The sequence below is a fragment of the Scyliorhinus canicula genome, chromosome 1 (genome assembly GCF_902713615.1).
Source record: "Scyliorhinus canicula chromosome 1, sScyCan1.1, whole genome shotgun sequence".
Classification (NCBI taxonomy): Eukaryota; Metazoa; Chordata; class Chondrichthyes; order Carcharhiniformes; family Scyliorhinidae; genus Scyliorhinus; species Scyliorhinus canicula.
Window position 1 is genome coordinate 129,899,746 of NC_052146.1, and position 21,396 is coordinate 129,921,141.

The window sequence follows — 21,396 nt, forward strand, 5'->3', positions numbered from 1 at the left end:
TTCCCATTGTGTACAGCAACAACGTTTGTTTCAGAATAGGATACAATACGATGGACGGGATTCTCTGGTTGCATCTGCCCGGGTGACTGGAGAAGCCCTCCGGAGGACAATGGACTTCTCCATTGCCCGTGGCTCTCCTGTGGCATTCTTGCAGCGGGCGGGGTGAAAGAATCCAGCCCAAAAAATCCAAAGCCGAATGGCCTCCTCCTGCTTTTATTTTCAATGGGCAGGATTCTTCCGCCGTGCTAGCCCGGCGTCCGGATTTTCCACCGGAGGTCAATGGACCTTTACATTGTCCTCGTCCCGTCCGTGGCGATCATGCAGCGACGCAGTCAAAGAATCCAGCCCAATGTATGTTCCTATGTGTAACCTAAATCACATCCCGGTAAACTGTTAAATACCTAGCATAATTAGAACATAGAGAAATACAGCATAGAACAGGCCCTTCGGCCCACGATGTTGTGCCGAACTTTTGTCCTAGGTTAATCATAGATTATCATAGAATTTTGGACACCAAGGGCAATTTATCATGGCCAATCCACCCAACTTGCACATCTTTGGACTGTGGGAGGAAACCGGAGCATCCGGAGGAAACCCACGCACACACGGGGAGGATGTGCAGATCCCGCACAGACAGTGACCCAAGCTGGAATCGTACCTGGGACCCTGGAGCTGTGAAGCAATTGTGCTATCCACAATGCTACCGTGCTGCCCTTAAGAACAAATTAATCTACACGCCATTATTCTACCATAATCCATGTACCTATCCAATAGCTGCTTGAAGGTCCCTAATATTTCCGACTCAACTACTTCCACAGGCAGTGCATTCCATTCCCCCACTACTCTCTGGGTAAAGAACCTACCTCTGACATCCCCCCTATATCTTCCACCATTCACCTTAAATTTATGTCCCCTTGTAATGGTTTGTTCCACCCGGGGAAAAAGTCTCTGACTGTCTACTCTATCTATTCCCCTGATCATCTTATAAACCTCTACCAAGTCACCCCTCATCCTTCTCCTTTCTAATGAGAAAAGGCCGAGCACCCTCAACCTTTCCTCGTAAGACCTACTCTCCATTCCAGGCAACATCCTGGTAAATCTCCTTTGCACCTTTTCCAAAGCTTCCACATCCTTCCTAAAATGAGGTGACCAGAACTGCACACAGGACTCCAAATGTGGCCTTACCAAGGTTTTGTGCAGCTGCATCATCACCTCACGGCTCTTAAATTCAATCCCTCTGCTAATGAACGCTAGCACATCATAAGCCTTCTTCACAGCTCTATCCACTTGAGTGGCAACTTTCAAAGATCTATGAACATAGACTCCAAAATCTCTCTGCTCCTCTACATTGCCAAGAACCCTATCGTTAACCCTGTATTCCGCATTCCAATTTGTCCTTCCAAAATGGACAACCTCACACTTGTCAGGGTTAAACTCCATCTGCCACTTCTCAGCCCAGCTCTGCATTCTATCTATGTCTCTTTGCAGCTGACAATAGCCCTTCTCACTATCCACGACTCCACCAATCTTCGTATCATCTGCAAATTTACTGACCCACCCTTCAACTCCCTCATCCAAGACATTAATGAAAATCACAGACAGCAGAGGACCCAGTACTGATCCCTACGGTACGCCACTGGTAACTGGGCTCCAGGCTGAATATTTGCCATCCACCACCACTCTCTGTCTTCTATCGGTTAGCCAGTTCGTTATCCAACTGGCCAAATTTCCCACTATCCCATGCCTCCTTACTTTCTGCTTAAGCCTACCATGGGGAACCTTATCAAATGCCTTACTAAAATCCATGTACACTACATCCACTGCTTTACCTTCATCCACATGCTTGGTCACCTCCTCAAAGAATTCAATAAGACTTGTCAGGCAAGACCTACCCCTCACAAATCCGTGCTGACTATCCCTAATCAAGCAGTGTCTTTCCAGATGCTCAGAAATCCTATCCCTCAGTACCCTTTCCATTACTTTGCCTACCACCGAAGTAAGACTAACTGGCCTGTAATTCCCAGGGTTATCCCTATTCCCTTTTTTGAACCGGGGCACAGCATTCGCCACTCTCCAATCCCCTGGTACCACCCCTGTTGACAGCGAGGACGAAAAGATCATTGCCAACGGCTCTGCAATTTCATTTCTTGCCCGGGAGACTTGTCTATCCTCAAGTTTTTCAAAACGCCCAACACATCTTCCTTCCTAACAAGTATCTCCTCGAGCTTACCAGTCTGTTTCACACTGTCCTCTCCAACAATATGGCCCCTCTCATTTGTAAATACTGAAGAAAAGTACTCGTTCAAGACTTCTCCTATCTCTTCAGACTCAATACACAATCTCCCGCTACCGTCATTGATCGGACCTACCCTCGCTCTAGTCATTCTCATATTTCTCACATAAATTCTTACTGATGCCAACTGCATGATGACCATGTTCTAAACCTAATCACTTTAGGCGTAATGATATACAGTCACACCCAGCTGTTCAATGGGGTTAGGTTCCCATGAAACCTCACAAACAGTGAACTCGCGAACGATGAACGTGCTTTTCAACGGGAGTCATTTTGATAGGTTCCAGCAATGTGAGGCCAGCACTGGTTTGTGCAGTACCATACAGAAAATGGTGGTACTTGTACACAACAGATGGGGGAAACCTCTGAGCAACAAGACACCTTGAAAATCTTGAAAAAGAGACGGTCCTCATTCAAGAAAAAAATGAATGACCTCAAAATTGGCAGATAAAATCAGAGAACATTTCAAAGTTGCACACAGCCATTATTGCAGCTCTGGAAAGAGACATTTGGACATTTCCAGATTAATCTCTCGGTTTAGGCTGCACTTCCACCGCAACCATTCCAGTCACCATTTATTAATCCTGTCGGATTCAGTTTAAAAAGAAGAGAATGAAATGTCCGCGACCGGGACTAATAGAATGAATCTGCTTCCAGGTACTTAGACACCATCTCCCCACTCTGTGGCCGAGGTCTATGTTCCGCTAGGGCAGCCAACTCCTCAGGAGAAACAGGAGAGAGGGGAACAAGTATGCAGATAAGCGAACATTGCTCATTGTGATGTGGTGTACAAAGTGTAAGCATGGGTAAGCAAATTCGCGAACAAGGAATTTGCGAAAGGCGGGACTTTAATGTAGTCATAATTTAATTCCCAATTCTGTCACAAAGAACACCTGCACAATCTATCTACCCTTGCTCTTTTCTTCTTTAATTAAAAATATATGTTTCAAATCATCATTCAAGGCCCACATCTGCTAATTGTGGTGCTAGCACTAATCAAGTCTCATGCCTGTCCCAAGATTTGGTCACAAAAAGAGGTAATGGACCAACAGTAGAGTTGGTGAGGTGGTGATGTTGATGGTGGCATTGCTTTGTAAACGCCATCAGTGTCCCTGTGCGCAAGGAACCAAGAAGTAGTCACATCACTTAATTGCCTGCTTTGGAGTCTTTTTTCTTCCGATGCTTGTGGTAGCAATGTATGCAATCTGTGTCATCCTGTCATGGTATGTCAGTGTACTGAGCTGAGCAGTAACAGTGTCCCTCATGGGCAGAGTTGTACCATGTCGTACCAGTTGTTGTTTTTGTCGTGCTTGCTGTCGACGTTGTTGCCTCTGGTACATTTCTTGTTATTGTCTTTGATGTTGTTGAGTTGGTTGGTTTTGTTGTCGTGTTTGCTGCGCTCAAGGACCACACTCTGTGGATAGTATGAGTCCTTCACACAGTTACTCGTGTCAGCGTGCTTTGTGGCATCTTCTGTTTCCTTGAGCGTGCCGTCACTGAGTTTGCGGCACTCCCCGTCTGGAGTCATGTCCGGCTTACTTGATTCAGCTTTGGCTTGTCGATGCTCCCCATCTGTAGCCCTTTCTGGTTCACCTGAATCAGCTTTGGTTTCTTGCCGCTCCCCGTCCGGAGTCATTTCAGGTTCACTTACATCTTCTGAGGTTTCTTGATGCTCCACATAGAACATAGAACAGTACAGCTCAGAACAGGCCCTTCGGCCCTCGATGTTGTGCCGAGCCATGATCACCCTACTCAAACCCACGCATCCACCCTATACCCGCAACCCAACAACCCCCCCCCCTACATTTTTAGGACACTACGGGCAATTTAGCATGGCCAATCCACCTAACCCGCACATCTTTGGACTGTGGGAGGAAACCGGAGCACCCGGAGGAAACCCACGCACACACGGGGAGGATGTGCAGACTCCACACAGACAGTGACCCAGCCGGGAATCGAACCTGGGACCCTGGAGCTGTGAAGCATTTATGCTAACCACCATGCTACCGTGCTGCCCTTCTGGAGTCAAAACACTCAGGAATGCATTTGCTTGTGGAGAGGCTCGAGCGGATGAGGTTTGAATTAACGTGGTGTCACCAGAGTCACCAGTAGTCTCACTGTGATTGTCGAGTGCCTCTGTACATACTAGCTGAGGTCTGTCACGATGCAGACCTCGTATGAGAAGTAGGATGCCGTCATCACTTGTCGCACATACAGTGGGTAGAGCCTCAGTGTCTTCTTGCTGTTCACTTGGGCTGGGTAGACTGTCGAGTCTTCTTCTTGTTCACTGGAGCGTGGTAGACTGTCATAGTCTTCTTGCTGTTCACTGGAGCATGGCAGACCTGCATCGTCTGCTGCTGGTTGCTCAGAGGAGGTTGCCAGACCCTCATAGTCTTGTTCATGCAAGGACTGCGCTCTGGAGTCTTGTATTGCTTCTATCGTGGAGTTTGTCCATGAGCTCGCTGTGGAGTCTTTCATTGCTTTCTGTGTGGAGTTGGAGACTCTTTACGGTGCGTGGACCACTCTGTCTCTTGGCGTCAGGCCGCAGCATAATCCTGCACTCACGAGTCGGGATGTCGTATATGCTGGGCTGAAGATTCCCCAATTTGAAGAACTCATCGTCGGGGTCGTCAATGTACAACACGTCTAGTTGCGATTCAGGTTTGGTACTGGGGTAGCCACCTCCCAAGGTGAAATCATCGTCTGAGTCGTTGTCTTCCAAGACCATATCACCACGTTTTGTGTCGGAGCTGGCATTGGGCTCGCGATGTCCAAAGAAGAATTTAAGGTCTGAGTCATAGTCTTCAAGGACTGTATCATATCTTTGGGAGGTGCTAACTGCTTGTTGCAGTTCTGCGGAGGTTACTTTCAGCTACTAGTCGAATTTCAGGCATTATGCTGTCGTCCCAGGTGAAAGAATCGGGTTTTACGGCTTTAAAACTTTTTTCTCTCGTTTTGGGACATTTCCCTTTAAGTGGGCGTGGTCCGGGGGTCTCCGACGTCATGAAGCGTGTGACGTAGGTCGTAGGAAGCGATTGCGCATGCGCAGATCGCTTTCCTTTACTTGGGGCCGTTTTCGCAATTGCGCATGCGTGGCTTCTTGCGCATGCGCAAACGGACCTTCCCATTCTGTGCGCTGTTCGCGCAACTGCGCATGTGCGACACCTTTTCCAAGATGGCCGCCAGTCAAAACTGCAGATTTCTTCAATGGAAAGCCTACCTTCGCCTCGTGGTGAGTTTTGGCGCCTCTTTTATTGCTTTTTCTTGTATGTTCCTCGCAGAATTCTTGGAATTTGTCCAGGGCTGCCTGGAAATTGGTCTTGTTTTGCCCCTTTCAATATTTGAAGGTCTGGAAGATTTCAGCTGCTTCTGGACCCGCGATGGTAAGTAGAAGCTTTATTTTCTCTGCATCCGCCACGCCATCTAACTCGCACACTACCAGGTAGATCTCGAATCGCTGCCTGAACCAACGGCAGTTTTCACTGAGATTGCCTTGATACCCGAGCTGCTGTGGAACCGGAATCTTAAACATCATCTTGCCTGGCTGCTGTTGCTGGTTGTCACTGTTTGCTGAGTTGCAACTATATGGATTTAACAGTCACTCCTGGGTACCATGTTTTGTTATGCTCTTGACGTAGCATAACGTGCTTCCTTGATGTGCACTCTGACAAAGGAAGGTTCAGACTGGGAGATAGCTTTAACACATTTATTAAACTGTTAACAATTCTCCTACTTGGATTCAACTCTCCTGTTAACCCTGCTATAGCTACTCAGACTGACGAACCAGTCTGCTACAATCCACGTGGTGGGTGTGATGGGTTTCAAATCAACCCTGTGTAAGTGTCTCCACTGGAAAGAGGAAGATCATGTGTGCTGTGTCCTTTATATATGGGTTGGTGTAATGCCCCCCTGTGGTAGTGTCACCTCTGTGTGTATCGTGAATGTCCATTGGTTTTGTCCTATCTTCCTGACCTATTGGTTGAATGTCTGTGTGTCAAGTCTCTGGTGCTCCCTCTAGTGTCTATCTAGTCTACGTGTATTTACATTAACCCCTTGTGTATTTACAGTGATGCATATCGCCACAGATACGGAGTCCTAATCGCTTTTAATATGAACTAACGAACATGGTCAAATCATGGGGCTTCATTTGAGAATTAATTGTGTAAAATTGAATCAAATAAACTTTTGTCAAAAATATGGCCCTAAGCAACATACGGTGTTCATGCACATCATGATGTTAGAGCAGTCTATGCACTATTATTCCTGGTGCAGCACATAAAGAAAGAACCCACCCAACACATCTGTAATTATAATAACAACTAGATCACTTGGGTAATTAATTATTTTCCTCCACTTACTCTGGAGAGTGTAAGAGTCTTTGAGTGTTGGCCCGCCATCTCTCCCCTATAATCCTGTGGGTGATGTGTGAGAAGTTGCCATTCATATTTATAGCTCGATCCTGGAAAACATGAACAATGCAGAATGAAAGCGGTGTTGCATTTTAAAACCAGTGCTTGCTATAACCACAATTCTTTCAGGGCAACATTATATACATTAGAACATGGAGAAGGAATGCTTCGAATAGTAAGTAGCTTTCCACCTATGTTGTTCAAAAATATTCTAACCCATTGAGTGATTTGTACATTTACTAACAGTTCCTCTTTTCTGTTTCACCAAGGAAATCCTCAGCTACAGATCAAGTGATTTTGCTTACACTAGAATTGTTGGATTGGCATCATTACTAATGCGTTGACTTGGAAGAATCTGAACTGGGAAGCTTCAAGGTCAGCAGCCACTGAGCTGCTCTCAAACTGGTTTGGTTTAAGTCAAGTAACATTTGGAACAGAAAAAGAAAAGCTACTACGTTGTGAGATTTTACAGCTGCAGACTCCACATAGACAGTGACCCAAGCCAGGAATCAAACCTGGGACCCTGACATTGTGAAGCCAAGAGTGCTAACCACGGTGCTACCCAAATCAGCTCTGTATTATAAACCATTTTCGATGATGACATTGAATTAGACAGACAATCTCAGAGTTTACTCCACAAAGTACAAGAGGTCTCATCCAATTGTTAATCCCAGTATGTACTCTCCAGCACAGCATCTTCAATGTTCAGAATGAAGGCAAACTTATGTTTTAAAATGCCTTTTGAGGATTTTAAGACATTCCATAATTCCTGAACAATGGAATTTTAAAACAAAATTCTCAACTCTGGACAAGACTAAAAGTGGTTGACTTTTTTGAAGGACATGACTTGAAATTAAATTAGATATGAATCCTCGTATACTATTTCAACTACTGTGTACGAAATGAAATGAATGAAATGAAAATCGCTTATTGTCACAAATAGGCTTCAAATTAAGTTACTGTGAAAAGCCCCTAGTCGCCACATTCCGGCGCCTGTCAGGGAGGCTGGTACGGGAATTGAACCCACGCTGCTGGCCTGCCTTGGTCTGCTTGTAAAGCCAGCTATTTCGCCTACTGTGCTAAACCAGCCCCATATAGTAACTTGGTTATCACTATTTAATCAGGTCCCAACATTTGTTCATCTGCACCAGGTGACAGCACAGATTCATCCAATCCTTGGAGAAGAAATTTAACCGTGTTTTCAGAATGTATGAGAAAAAGGTAGAGAATCAATGAAAGAATTTTAATAAAATTATTTCTGAGAAAAACCATTGGAAAACAACAAATATTTTAAATAAAGATAAACTGATCAAAATTTCTCAATGAAGTCTTCCATTCTGTAGTCATTTGAATGAAGTTAAAAAAATTCTAAAATCATATTCTCATTAATGTGCTACTCATTTCTTTGCCATTTTAGTGGCTAATTAGCTATTACATCTAATATACTGCCAACTAAATGATGACACACCTTTGACAAATATATTCTGCCTTGCTGATTTGAATGAGTTACTTTGACTTAGTTTGTTGAATTTACATCTCTCGAGGAATTCCGGTGATGGCGATGTGTTCAGCGGATGCACATCAGGTGCTCTCCTCCAAACCAGGACACAAAAAAGAGGCACTTTAACGTAAAATTTGCCCAAATTTCAAAGAAAAAAATACCTCAGCAGCAAAAGGAGGGTAACTAAGAAAAGATGTCAGCAAACGGGAGCTCGAGGGGCCAAAGAGACGGCAAAAGCGGCGGAAAGAATCACGAACATCAGGTGGACAAGACTGCAAATCCACGAGGCGAAAGGGCCCCGGCCACCAGGAGAGAGGGCGGCCAATGACCTGAGCATCAGCCTCCCCCACCACCACCTGGAGACAGATGGAAGAATTTCCTTATGAAGAAGCTTACCGCCATGAAGGATGCGATCAGGATAGAAATCCAGGTGGCGGCGGAGAGGCAATGGCCACCATGCAGAAGACAATCAATGGGCTGGGAAAGAAAGTAGAGACTCAGGAGAGGATGATCCTCGACCTGGAAAAGGCCTCAATAGACCAGAGCGGCAGAATCGTCGCCCTGGAGGCAGGAGTGAAAAGGTTGGTGGAGGGGGAAAGTTGAGGACCAAGAGAACAGGGCACAACAACAAAATATTCCGATCGTGGGCCTGCCGGAAGGCATAGAGGGCAAAGACCCAGTGGACTACGTCGCCGAAATACTGGGTAACTTAATCGAGAGAGACAGCTTCCCCCAAACCCCCATCACGCGACAGAGCACGCAGGTCGCTCAGACCGAAACCTAAGGCCGGGGAGCAGCCAAGGGTGATTATCGCAAAGCTCCACCGATATCAGGACCGTGAGAGGATCCTGCAGTGGGCACGACAGACATAAGGAAGCACCTGGGAAGAACACAAAATCCGAATCTACCAGAACATTGGGGCAGATCTAGCAAAACGAAGGGTCGAGTTTAATCAGGTGAAATCGACCCTGTCCAATAACGGGGTACGTTTTGATTGCTGTTCCCATCTAGGCTCTGGGTCATGTCCCAAAAAAAGAACACTACTTTAACACCCCAGAGGAAACAAATGAATCTGTCCGAACCAACGGCCTGGACAAGGGTCAGACACAGTAACAGTGAAGGTTATGCAGAGAAAGAGTGCGAAAGAGTAAAAGGCTCATTGGACTGTGAGCATATTTGCACGGGACTGTGCTGCCTTGTTCTGACCATAAAAGGAAGATTGAGTCGCATAAATAAGCGAGGACAGGGGAAGGCAGGTGAGGGATTAAACAGGGGGAACGGGCAGTCAGCGGGCATAATTAAGGGACTAGACCAGCCCCGGGAGGGGAGGCGTCACACTAACAGAAATAGCTAGCACGGGAAGACAGACAGCATGGGGGAGCCGTGGCGCACCTCCCAGCAGCAAGGGAGCACCTGGTGATGGTCGGGGTGGGAGGTGGAGAGAGAGAGAGAGAGAGAGAGAGAGACAGGGAGAGATGGGGAAAGGGTGATGCAGGGAAGGGGAGGTGAAGAACACAAAAGGAACAGAGCAGGAAAAAAAAGATCCAGAGTCTTTGCCCACTTGAGGAGCCTGAAGGCGGACATAGTCTTCCTGCAGGAAACACACCCAAGGGCGAAGGACCGACTGCGGGTAATAAGGGGGTGGATGGGACAGATATACCATTCATGCGACAGGACGAGGACTAGGGAAGTAGCCACATTGATTAGTAAGAGATTCACGCCGACAAAGATAATTCTGGGCCAAGGATGACGGTAGGTTATGGTCAGCGGTGTCGTAGACGGGGCACTGGTAGTTCTGATAAATAGGTACGCGCCCAACGGAGACGACACAGGCTTCATAAAAAAGAACATGGCGGAAATCCCAGACATTGACACGCACCAACTGATCATGGCAGGCACCGACTGATCATGGGGGGCAGACTTCAACTGCGTACAGGACCCACCGACGGACCGATCAAATCCCAGATCGGGGAAAAGGATGGCCATGGCCAGGGTACAGGTGGGGCAGTGGAGTCGTGGTTGTTCCTACACCCCGGTGAGAAGGAATTCTAGATTGTTTCGCTGGTCCACAAAGCATACTCAAGGATAGACTTCTTTGCAGTGGGGAAAGCGGTGCTTCCAGGAATAGTAAGAGTGGAATACTCAGCGACAGTTATCTACGACCACACTCCACATTACATGGATGTGAGGTTGAAGACTGGCCATGCCCAACGCCCCACGTGGAGGTTGGACACGGACCTACTGGCCGATAAGGTCACAAGCCATAGGCGTGTACGTTACAAATAACCGGAATGGGGAGGTCTCACCCTCCACGTTCTTTTTTTAAAATAAATTTAGCATACCCAATTCATTTTTTCCAATTAAGGGGAAATTTAGCCTGGCCAAGCCACCTATCTGCACATCTCTTTTTGGGTGTGGGGGCGAAACCCACACAAACACAGGGAGAATGTGCAAACTCCACACGGACAGTGACCCAGAGCTGGAATCGAATCTGGGACCTCAGTGCCGTGAGGCAGTAATGCTAACCACTGCGCCAACGTGCTCCCCCTCACCCTCCATGACCTGAAGGCAGTGATTAGGGGGGAGATTATAGCCTACAAGGCACAAAGAGATAGGGAAGAGGGTGGGCAGGCAATAACTGATCGACTCCATGTTCGCAGACTGGCTAGCAAGGGGCACACTGCCGCCTACGCTAACATAAATCATGATTTCGCTGATACCCAAAAACATCAAGGACCCGTTGGAAAGTACTCCGAGGCCGGACCATAGAGCTTCTGGCCAAGAGGAAAAAGCTGCAGATGGATTTTAACCTGATTTCCACCAGGAAAGCAGTGCACCAACTTAACCAGACACAGGGAACCTTCTACGAAGACGGGAAAAGGCTGGCTCACCAGTTGAGAAACAGGCAGCCATGGGGGAGATAGAGCAGGTGGATAGCAGAGGCAGACTGGTAATCGAGCAAAAAAAAATAAAATAAGAGGTCAACTGAGCGTTTGAGACCTTCTGCCGAGGGCTGTGCAGCACCGAACCCCCGACGGGGATGCGGGGATGAAACGGTTCCTTGATGGATTGGATATGGCAGTTGTGGAGGGGGACGATAAAAAGGAAGACCTGGAAACACCAATAGGACTGGAAGAGATTATGGAGAGTATCAGCTTAATGCAGGCGGGAAAGGCATTGGGACCTGATGGGTTCCCAACGGACTTTGTAAGAAATTTGCACCAGCTTTTGCCCCACATCTACAGGACATGTTCGCAGACTGGCTAACGAGGGGCACTTTGCCCCCTACTCTAACATAAGCCATGATTTCGCTGATACCCAAAAAAGTCAAGGACCCGTTAGAATGCGGATCACACAGACCCGCTTAGTATAGACGTGAAAATACTTGCGAATGTCCTTGCCAAGAGACTGGAGAACTGCAAACCAGAAGTGGCCGCATAGGTCCAGGCGGGCTTTGTCATGGATAGGTAGCGAACTGTGAACATGAGGTGGCCGGAGGTGATCGCCCTGGACGCAGAAAAGGCCTTCGACCTAGTCGAGTGGAAGTACCTCATTGAGGTACTGGAGCGGTTTGGGCTCGGGACAGGATTCACTTCATGGAAGAAACTCTTGTCCAACACCCTTAAGGCGAGCGTTCGGACCAATACCACCAGCTATGAATACTTCCTGCTTCACAGAGGCACAAGGCAGGGATGCCCACTGTCCCCGCTCTTGTTCGGCCCAGCAATCGAACTCTGGCGATCGTTCTGTGAGATGCGAAAAGCTGGAAAGGCATCCAAAGAGGAGGCAGGGAGCACAGAGTTTCGCTCTACGTGGATGACCTGCTCCTCTACGTCTTGGACCCACAGAATGGCCTGAAAACAATGGTGTACCTTCCTTCCCGGGCTAAAACTCAACCTGGGCAAAAGCGCGGCATTCCCGTTAAACCCAAATGGGGGAGGACAGAGCTGGAGGGACTAACCTTCAAACGAGCCCAAAACAAATTCTGCTACCTGGGGATCCGAATAGTCCATGATTGGACACAAATCCAGAAGTGGAACATGACTAGCCTGGCGGAGGAAGTTAAAAAGGATCTCCAGAGATGAGATGCACTCCTACTTTCCCTGGCGGGAAGAGTGCAGACGATCAAAATGAACATACTGCCGAGGTTCCTCTCCCTGTTGAGATATACACTGATCTTCATTCCCCAAGGCCTATTTCCACCTTCTTGGCCACAGTCGAGAGGGTGAGGAAATGGATACGAGAACCGAACATGGAATGGTGAGGCTGGAGGAGTCCTGCTGTAAGGGAACGACCCTCTGGGTCCTCGCCACGACAGCGCTCCCATCCCCCCATCAACGTATACATCCAGCCCAGTGGTGGTCGTCAGACTGAAAACGTGGAATCAAATGAGGCAGCGTTTTGGTCTAATTGAGATGTCCTCCATTGCCCCCACCTGCGCCAACTACAAATTCCCGCCAGCCATGTTTGAAGCCACCTTTAAAAAAAGAGGCAAGACGGGAAATGAAAAAATGAAAATCGCTTATTGTCACGAGTAGGCTTCAATGAAGTTACTGTGAAAAGTCCCTAGTCGCCACATTCCGGCGCCTGTCCGGGGAGGCTGGTACGGGAAGACGCTAATGGTCAGGGACCTTTACATAGGGGACAGACACACGACATCAGACGGGCTGACGGAGGTCATGGGTTGACGGGACAGGAACTCAGTCACCTCCAAATTAACCACTTTCTCTGCAAGGAGGCGGCAAGATATCCCAGGGCCCCAAGAGACACTCTACTGAAGAGCAGGGCCAACTCCTCCTCCTTCTGCGCTAGGCTAAGCCTCATGCAGTTTAAAGTGGTGCACACAGCCAACCTTACTAGAACCCAAATGAGCAGGTTGTTCCTGGAGGTAAAGGACAAATGTGAACGATGCCAGGGAGGCCCGGCCAACCATGCCCACATGTTCTGGGCCTGCCCAGTCTTGTCGGGTTCTGGACAGCCTTCTTCGAGGCGATGTCTAAGGTTGTGGGCAGAGGGTGGAGCCGTACCAGACTTCGGGGTACTGGACCAGCCAGACCTTCTATAGGGGAAGAGGGCCGATGCCGTGGCTTTAGCTTCCCTAATCGTACCTGCTCAGCTGGCGATCAGCGGCACCACCCACAGCGCAGACTGGCTGGCATTTCTCCACCTGGAGAGGATCAAGAACACCATCGGAGGGCCGGACGAGGGCTTCCACAAAGCGTGGGGGCCATTCACCAGCCTGTTCCAAGAATTGTTCGAGACCAACAGCGACTGGGTTTGGGGGGGGGTGGAAAGGGAGGAAGACAAGGGAATGCACACAAGAGAAAGGGCGGTTGGGGGGGGGGGGGGAGGCAAAAGAAATCCGAGGGAAGCACAGAGTGAAGCACGGGGCAAGGAGAGGGGGTGAGGGGGCATGAGGGCATGAGCCCCCCCCCCCTCCCCCCAATAAAAACAGAGCACAGTAAGTGGCACCCAGGGCAGAATGCAACAGGAAGAGGGAAAATAACTTACCACCAAGGGGGGTACCTCATGTAAAAAGCTTTGTAACTAGGAAACAAACTTGTTTGTATATACCAGAGGCACTTGAACTGTGACTAGAACATACCAATTAAACTATATTTTTTAAAAAGTTATTACATTTCTCATTGGATCACTGTTAGCCACTCAAATGTACATGATTACATTGTTGAATGGGAATAGGACAGGGAGTGGGATGCCATTTGGGGGATCGGTGCAGATTCGATGGGCTGAACAGCCTCCTTCTGCATTGTAGGGATTCTGTGGTTCTATTCTATGCACATTCATTTCAACAAGAAGTTATATTTATATAGCACCTGCAGCAAAATGGCTCAAAGTGCTCACAGGAACGTTATTAAACAAAATATGATGCCAGGTCACCCAAGGTGATGCGGCAGATGACGAAAAGCTTGGTCAAAGAGGGAGGTTTTAAAGAGAGTCTTGAAGGAGGAAAGAGATAGAGTGGAAGCCAGATTTAGGGAGGGAATTCCAGAGCTTAGGGCCGAGGCAATTGAATGTACAACCGGCAGTAGTTGCGTGACTGAAAATTGGGGATGTGCAAGAGGTCAAAATTGTACAAGTGCAGATATTGGAGCGTTATGGAACTGGAGGATGTTACATGATCAGAAGGTAAGAGACCATAGATGTATTTGTAAACAAATGAGAATTTTAAAATTAATTAAAAATTATTCATAGAATCTGTACAGTGCAGTAGGCGGCCAGTCTGTACTGACCTTCTGAAAGAGGGCCCTACCCTTATAAATCCACTCCCCCTGCCCTATCCCTATAACTCCCCCAAATTTGTACATTCCTGGACACTAAGGGGAAATTTTATCATAGCCAATCCACCTAACCTTTTGGATTGTGGCAGAAAACAGGAGCACCCGGAGGACACCTACGCAGACACGGGGAGAAAGTGCAAACTCCACATAGACAGTCATCCAAGGCTGGAATTGAACCCTGTAGCCTGGCACGGTGAGGCATCAGTGCTAACCACTGTGCCATCGTGCCGTCCTTGAACTGGGAGCCGATGTGGATCAGCAAAGACAGGGTGATCGCTGAACAGGATCAGTGCAAGTTAGAATATAGGCAGTTGCCTGAAAGTGTTTTGAGCAGCCCCAAGCAATTCAGAGACTTGCCGTTAATGGTGCTGTAACAAGCTGCAAATGGGTGAATGTGTTGGCCTTTATAGTTATTCTAATGGTCCCGCTTCTACTGAAAATTAAAGAACAACCTTTGGCTATTTTAGTGGAAGCTTCAGGAAAGAGAAACAGCAGAAGGAGAAAGAAAAAAATATACCTGGACTACAGGGTCTGAGGAGAGATTTTACAAATTAGGACTGTCTTCGCTAGAATTTAGAAGGTATGGAGATAATCTGATCAAAGTCTTCAAGATATTAGTAGGAAAAGATAGGGTAGATAAAGTTATTCTATTTGCACTGGTTGCAGATTCTAAAACTATGGGCATAGTCTAAAAATCAGGGCCAGACTATTCAGGAGAGATGCTCGGGAGCACTTCTTCCCACAAACAATAATTGAAGCTAGAACAGTTGTCAATTTTAAATCTGAGGTTTTTGTTGGGTTACTGGTACGTATAGGGTGGATACGTGGGTTTGAGTAGGGTGATCATTGCTCGGCACAACATCGAGGGCCGAAGGGCCTGTTCTGTGCTGTACTGTTCTATGTTCTATGTTAAGGGATATAGGTCAAAAGCTGGTATATGGTGTTAGGCCACAGATCAGTCATGATCTCATTCAGTGGCAGGACAGGCTCGAGGGGCTGATTGGACTACTCTTATTCCTATGTTCCTGTGACCTCATGCTGTTTTAACATACTATGGTGATCCCCTATCAGCCACCATTTTCTGCCCTCATTTCTTTTGCGGCAGTGGTTTTGAGCAGACCTAAGGTATAGCTTGTTTTTTTAAACCACGGTTTCTAAAAAGGTGCAGAAAAAAAAGGTGCAGAAAAATGTCAGCAGGTAATTTATTTTTATTCGAGTTTTATGTTTCGGCACTGTTTGATGACACAGGTACATATTTATATCAAGCTCACCCACTTGTGGTTAGGCATTCTAATGTTATTCCATAATGTATAAAATTTCAAAATCCAGAAACGCATTGGCCTCAAGCATTCCAGATTAGAAAGTTTACAGCGTACATGAACAAACATCAGCCAATTTTTCCGCATCAGCTAACATTTTCAAACCCATAAGAGGATATCCAAGAACATATGGCATGTTAGATATCAAACTTGAAAAGGTAAGTGGAAGGGGTGTTTTACTGTTTTTAAAATCTGAAAGTGAAGACATGAATGCTTTGAATATTAACCAAGATAAGACAGTTCATCCAGTGCTTTATTTCCTTAGAAATTAGAAATTCAGTCCTCTTACCTTTAGATGTTTCCGGTAATACATATGCATTCAGCTCAACCTCATTTTTTGGCAGAGTGACCTCCACACTGTCTCCCGCAGAAACAACCAATTCCTTCATCGCTAACACAGAAGACAAACAATGCTTTAACATAGAGAATCCAAATGACCATCCTATATCAACCAACTACTCAGCTTCAGCTCAGCACACCTGTTGCCAACCCCATTAACATTTATAGTTTAATGTAAAGAGCCAACAAAAACACAATTGATAAAATTGTCTCAGGCAATCTGTGACTCAATATCCTTAAATACCTAGTTAATGGCCCAAACCTTCCAAACAGGGTCGGAGCCCTCTTCTCCAACCCTGACCTGACAAACAATGAACTCACTTACTTTCCCTCGATTTTTCTGGGCAATCTTCCGATGGAGAACTCAATCAGCACCGGAAACCTCAGAGAGATCAGCAAAGGGAATCCATACTGAAGCCACGCTCCCTTTTTACAGTACTAGAGTTCTAGTAAGTGCTCCCTAACACACTGAAAAGCTTTGGGACATTTAAACAGCTTTTAAGTCTGTTGGTGATTGAGCGTTGATGGGCAGATGACCTAGTGGGTAAGGGGGTCGGGTGCCAGCTGGACTGCATGGTCAGGTCGGGTTGGATTGAGTTAGCTCGGAAGATTTGGTGCAATGTTTTAAATTATTCTCATTCCATTGTCAATTCTATCACATCTACTGCTCAGCTCAATATTCCATTAAGTATTATTTGTTTTCAAAAAGTGTAATTTTAATTTTCTTTTTTGCTGAGTAAATTTGCTTCTTGTATGTAGTTGGTAAACTGGTTATGATAATTGTTATACTGTATTCTGTGATGACTGTGATGATAGATGACTCTCTCTGAATATACGTCACTCTCAAACCAGTAAAACAATATTGAAGAACACGGAGTTTGATCCTTCTGGACAAGTAATAATTTTTTTCTTAGTTAATGATCATCCCTTAACCTCAAATTAATAACATTTTCTCTGAGCTTGTGGTCAACAAATTTGGACACTGACATGGATTTGGATTTAAATTTCCAGTGAAAAATCATGATTTTGATTATAATGTGGGGAAACACCGAGTATAGATACAAAATATGCATTTTACAGATTATGAGGAATTATTTAGAAACATGTGGACAGCAAAAATGCAAAACATAGCCCAGGAATAAATAATATGAAGGGTTTCATAATGCTGCAATCATTTACAGGATGTGGGCGTTGCTGGCTAGGCCAGCATTTATTTCTCATCCCTAGGTCCTCTTGAGATGGTGGTGGTGGTGAGCTACTTTCTTGGACCATTGCACTCAGAGGTGTAGGTACACCCACAGTGCTGCTAGGGAGGGAGCTCAAGGATTTTGACCAAGCGACAAGTGAAGGAACATCGATATATAAGTCAGGATGGTGAGTGACATGGATGGAAACCTCCAGAAATGATTCCTTCTAGATGGTATTGGTTGTGGGTTTGGAAGGTGCTGTCTGAGAAACCTTGGTGAGTTCCTGCAGTGCATCTTGTAGATGGTACACACGGCTACCAGTTTGTCGGTGGTGAAGGCATTGAATGTTTGTGGAAGGGGTAGCAATCAAGTAGGCTGCTTTGTCCTGATGGTGTTGAGCTTATTGAGTGATGTTGGAGCTGCACTCATCCAGGCAAATGGAGAGTATCCCATCACACTTCTGACTTGCGCCTCGTCAGTGGTGGACAGGCTTTGTGGAGTCAGGAAGACTTGCCACAGGATTCCTGCCTTTTGGCCTGCTCTTGTAGCCACTGTATTTTTATGGCTAGTCCGGTTCAGTTTCTGGTACATGGTAACCCCCAGGATGGTGATAGAATTGTACCCATATGTACCCATAAACAAATCTGAGAAATTGGGAACATTATATTTAAAGTTCAACACTTGATCCTTGGTAAGAGACAAGTGGATTAGGTACAAGACAATTCCAGTTATATGTAAAAGCTTGTAGCTGCAAGTTCAACAGATTTCAAAACATTTATAAAAATCAACACTGCATGAAGAGCTGACTTTTAAATCAAGAACACATATCGGGAAGCTGTAGGCTGGAAACATCATTTCAGATGTTAGCCTTGGCTCAATGATAGCATTCTCACCTCAGGGTCAGAAGGTTAAAGCCACCAAGACACTCGAGAGCAAATTCTGGATGTACACTTCAGTGCAGTGCTGAGGGAGTGATGCCCTGTTGCAAGTGCATCTTCTTAGATGAGACAATAGCAGAGATCTTGTTTGCCCGAACCTCGCAGCGGATGCAGAAGTTACATTTTTTTAAATTTAGAGTACCCAATTCATTTTTTTCAATTAAGGGGCAATTTAGCATGGCCAATTTACCTACTCTGCACATCTCTTGGGTTGTGGGGGCGAAACCCACGCAAACACGGGGAGAATGTACAAACTCCACAAGAGCTGGGATCGAACCTAGGCACAGTGAGGCAACAGTGCTAACCACTCAGCCACCGTGCAAGATTAATGCGCAGCCAACATTTCTCCCCCCACCCCAACCAACATCATGAAAAAACAGATCATTCTGTTATTACTCTCGTCGCTGAATGAGATAGTTACTGGGCTGGATTCTCCGCCGGTGCGTGGGATGCTCCGTTTTGCCAGCAGCCCGGGGGTTTCCCGATGGCATGGGGCTGCCCCATAATGGGAAACCCCATTGACCGGCCGGCGTAACGGAGCATCTCGCCAGCGGGGTGAAACAGAAATGTGGAGTGGCGGCGTGGAGAATCCAGCCCCATGTGTTTCCTTACATGACAGCAGTGGCTATAATTTAAAAGTAGTTTTGATGAAAGACCATCCATCTGAAACGTGTTTGTTTTTTGCTCCACAGATAGGGAATATTTCCAGCAGTTTCTGCTCTGATTTCAAAAGTACTCCATTGGCTGTGAAGCACTTCAGGGTAACCAGAGGCTGTGAAAGGCTCTTTAGAAGTGCAAGTTCTTTATGTCCTTCAAATTAGTTTCTTCTTCCCTCCTCCAAAAGATGATGAAAACAAAAAGCTCCTGTACAAGATGATAGTTTCCTCTTTGGTATTTTAAAAAGCAATTTGGTCAAGACAAACAGCAAGGTTAAATTTCACCCTAAACACATGACCAATAATTTGCTTGGGCAGACGGCCCTTCCACAGCAGGTTCTGCCCAATTTTTATGTGATTAGTGTGAATAGGAAGAAAATTAGTTGAGTACCAGTTACAGTTGGTGAATGGCTCAGTTGGTGATGGCAAAATACTACCTGTCACCCCTCCTGGTTGAAAAGACTTGGTGTGATTATGGATTTTGTAGTCAGGCTTCTGTTAACTGTCATTAAATTGAGCAGGAATCAGTGCTGTGATATATATTTTTGCCAGTCCCCCACCTCACCACTAGAAGCGTCAATGAAACAATGGGCCCGATTCGCCCCCAAAATTTCAAAGTTAATTTGTGGCGGGTTTTTCAGGGAGTTTCCCGCTGGCTCTACTGCCGAATTCCCCACTGCTATTCAATGGCACTTAGTCACCTTTTTGGGATCTGGGGAGTTTCTCGCCGGTTTAGCCCACACTTTTTTGCACTGGGGTGCTGAGCTCAAGAGATCAGGCAGCCATTTTGAAAGGGTGTCCCGATCTCTAAGTGAGCGTGTGGGTCCACCCCCACTCATGGTCAATGTCACCCTCCACACACGTGGACACTACCCCACATCCCCCAAGTGAGTACGCCCCGCTATGGGGTCTCTGGTGGTCCCCCATCTTCAGGCCCCCCTTGTGGTAATATGCATCACCGTATATATACACACAAGGGGTTAATGTAAATACACTACAACTAAGTAAACACTAGAGGGAGCACAGGAGATGTCATGATATGCAAACATACAGCTAATGAACACAGAATAGGACACAACCAACGAGCAGTCAAGACACCCAGAGGTGACATTACACAACCCAAATAAAAAGGACAGGGCACACATGCTCTGCCTCGATCCACAGACAGATATTGTGAGAGTACATCAGGGTTGATCACCCAGCACGTGTCTTAGAGCAGGCTGGTAAAGATAGACTGAGTTACTACAGCTAGATTACCAGAGATTCCAACCCATTTAAGAACTGTGTTAATAGTTCAATAAACACGTTGAACTCATTTCATAGTCTGGAGCTTCCTTTGTCAAAGCATACATCAAGGAAGCAGCTTATGCAACACGAAGTAGCATAACACAAACACCCCCCCCCCCCCCCCCCCCCCCCGGAGTCCCCTCACAGCACCCCCACCCTTTTAGGACACCCACCCAACCTCCTGGAGGCCCCTACATACCTACCCTGCACTTCCCCACCCTTCAACCCCCCCCCCCCCCCCCCGGCCCTCATTTCATGGGCATGGTCCCCCTTGCCCCCTGACATTGCCACCCTGGCACTCACGGCACCCTTACACTGCCACCCTGGCACCCAGGCAGCGTTCCTGCTGGCTTGGCAGTGCCAAGGTGGCAGTGCCAAGGTGCCCGGATTCCATGGGGTGGGCCAGGGGGCCACCCTGCACTTACCCTGACCACCCTGGTGTCGCCGATGGCCCGGGAGACTCCCCAGGTCCCATTCTGCCTGGTCCACGTTTGTATAGAGCAGCATTTGATTAGTGCCTGGCTTCAGCCTAGCTGGGGAGGCCAAGGAATCGCGGGAGGCCGCTGGATTCCGCACAGGCAGGTCTTAAGTAGGTTTATGACCTACGTCCGCGAGCATCATTCGGCCCCACCCATTTGGGGCATGGTTCCAACTCCGACGTCTCGCAAGACTCCAGAGAATCCCAGGAGGCATGGAGGCTGTTGGGAGGCTCGCTGCAAGTTTCTCTCGGTATTCTCTGGCCGCGTTGTGCTCAAACGAGAGACCGACGCAGCCGGAAATTCACGCCCATTGAATATTTGTACTGTCTTCACACCAGAGCAGGTCAGTTAATGGATTCAGCTCACCTGGTTTCTCTGGGACACCTCTGGTTGCAGTTGTAATGTTGGATATAGAAGCAGGAGTTATACTTTGTGCCGTCGCAGTCGTTTTCACTTGTGCTAGTGGAGTGCTCGGGAGCAGTGTTGGAATGCTGCTAACTGGCACTGACTCAACCATGCTGTCATTTGTTGTATTCAGTTGCATCCATTTCTGTTGGGTTGACAGACTGGACAAATTGGAATTAGGTAGAGGACTAATCAAAGGGGCTGCATTTGGCATCGAGGTTCCTCCGGGGACCTACAGAAATTGGCAAGAAAATTAATGCTTCAATTATACCTACACTATGGCA

The 21,396-nt window shown here is 46.9% G+C and overlaps 1 protein-coding gene across 5 annotated transcripts in view; it reads right to left on the reverse strand.

Annotated features, from left to right (window-relative positions):
- kiaa0319l (KIAA0319-like ortholog) overlaps nt 1–21,396 on the reverse strand; it is a 150,783-nt gene that overhangs the window by 77,402 nt on the left and 51,985 nt on the right. For all 5 annotated transcript variants that reach the window (XR_005460984.1, XM_038799958.1, XM_038799968.1 and 2 more), the window contains 3 exons: nt 21,074–21,344; nt 16,111–16,212; nt 6,652–6,752 (listed from right to left, as the gene is read on the reverse strand). Coding sequence is in view for 4 of the 5 variants with exons in the window: in XM_038799958.1 (XP_038655886.1) it covers nt 6,652–6,752; nt 16,111–16,212; nt 21,074–21,344 (474 nt within the window). In the remaining variant the exon portion in view is untranslated. The remainder of the gene's footprint in view (nt 1–6,651; nt 6,753–16,110; nt 16,213–21,073; nt 21,345–21,396) is intronic.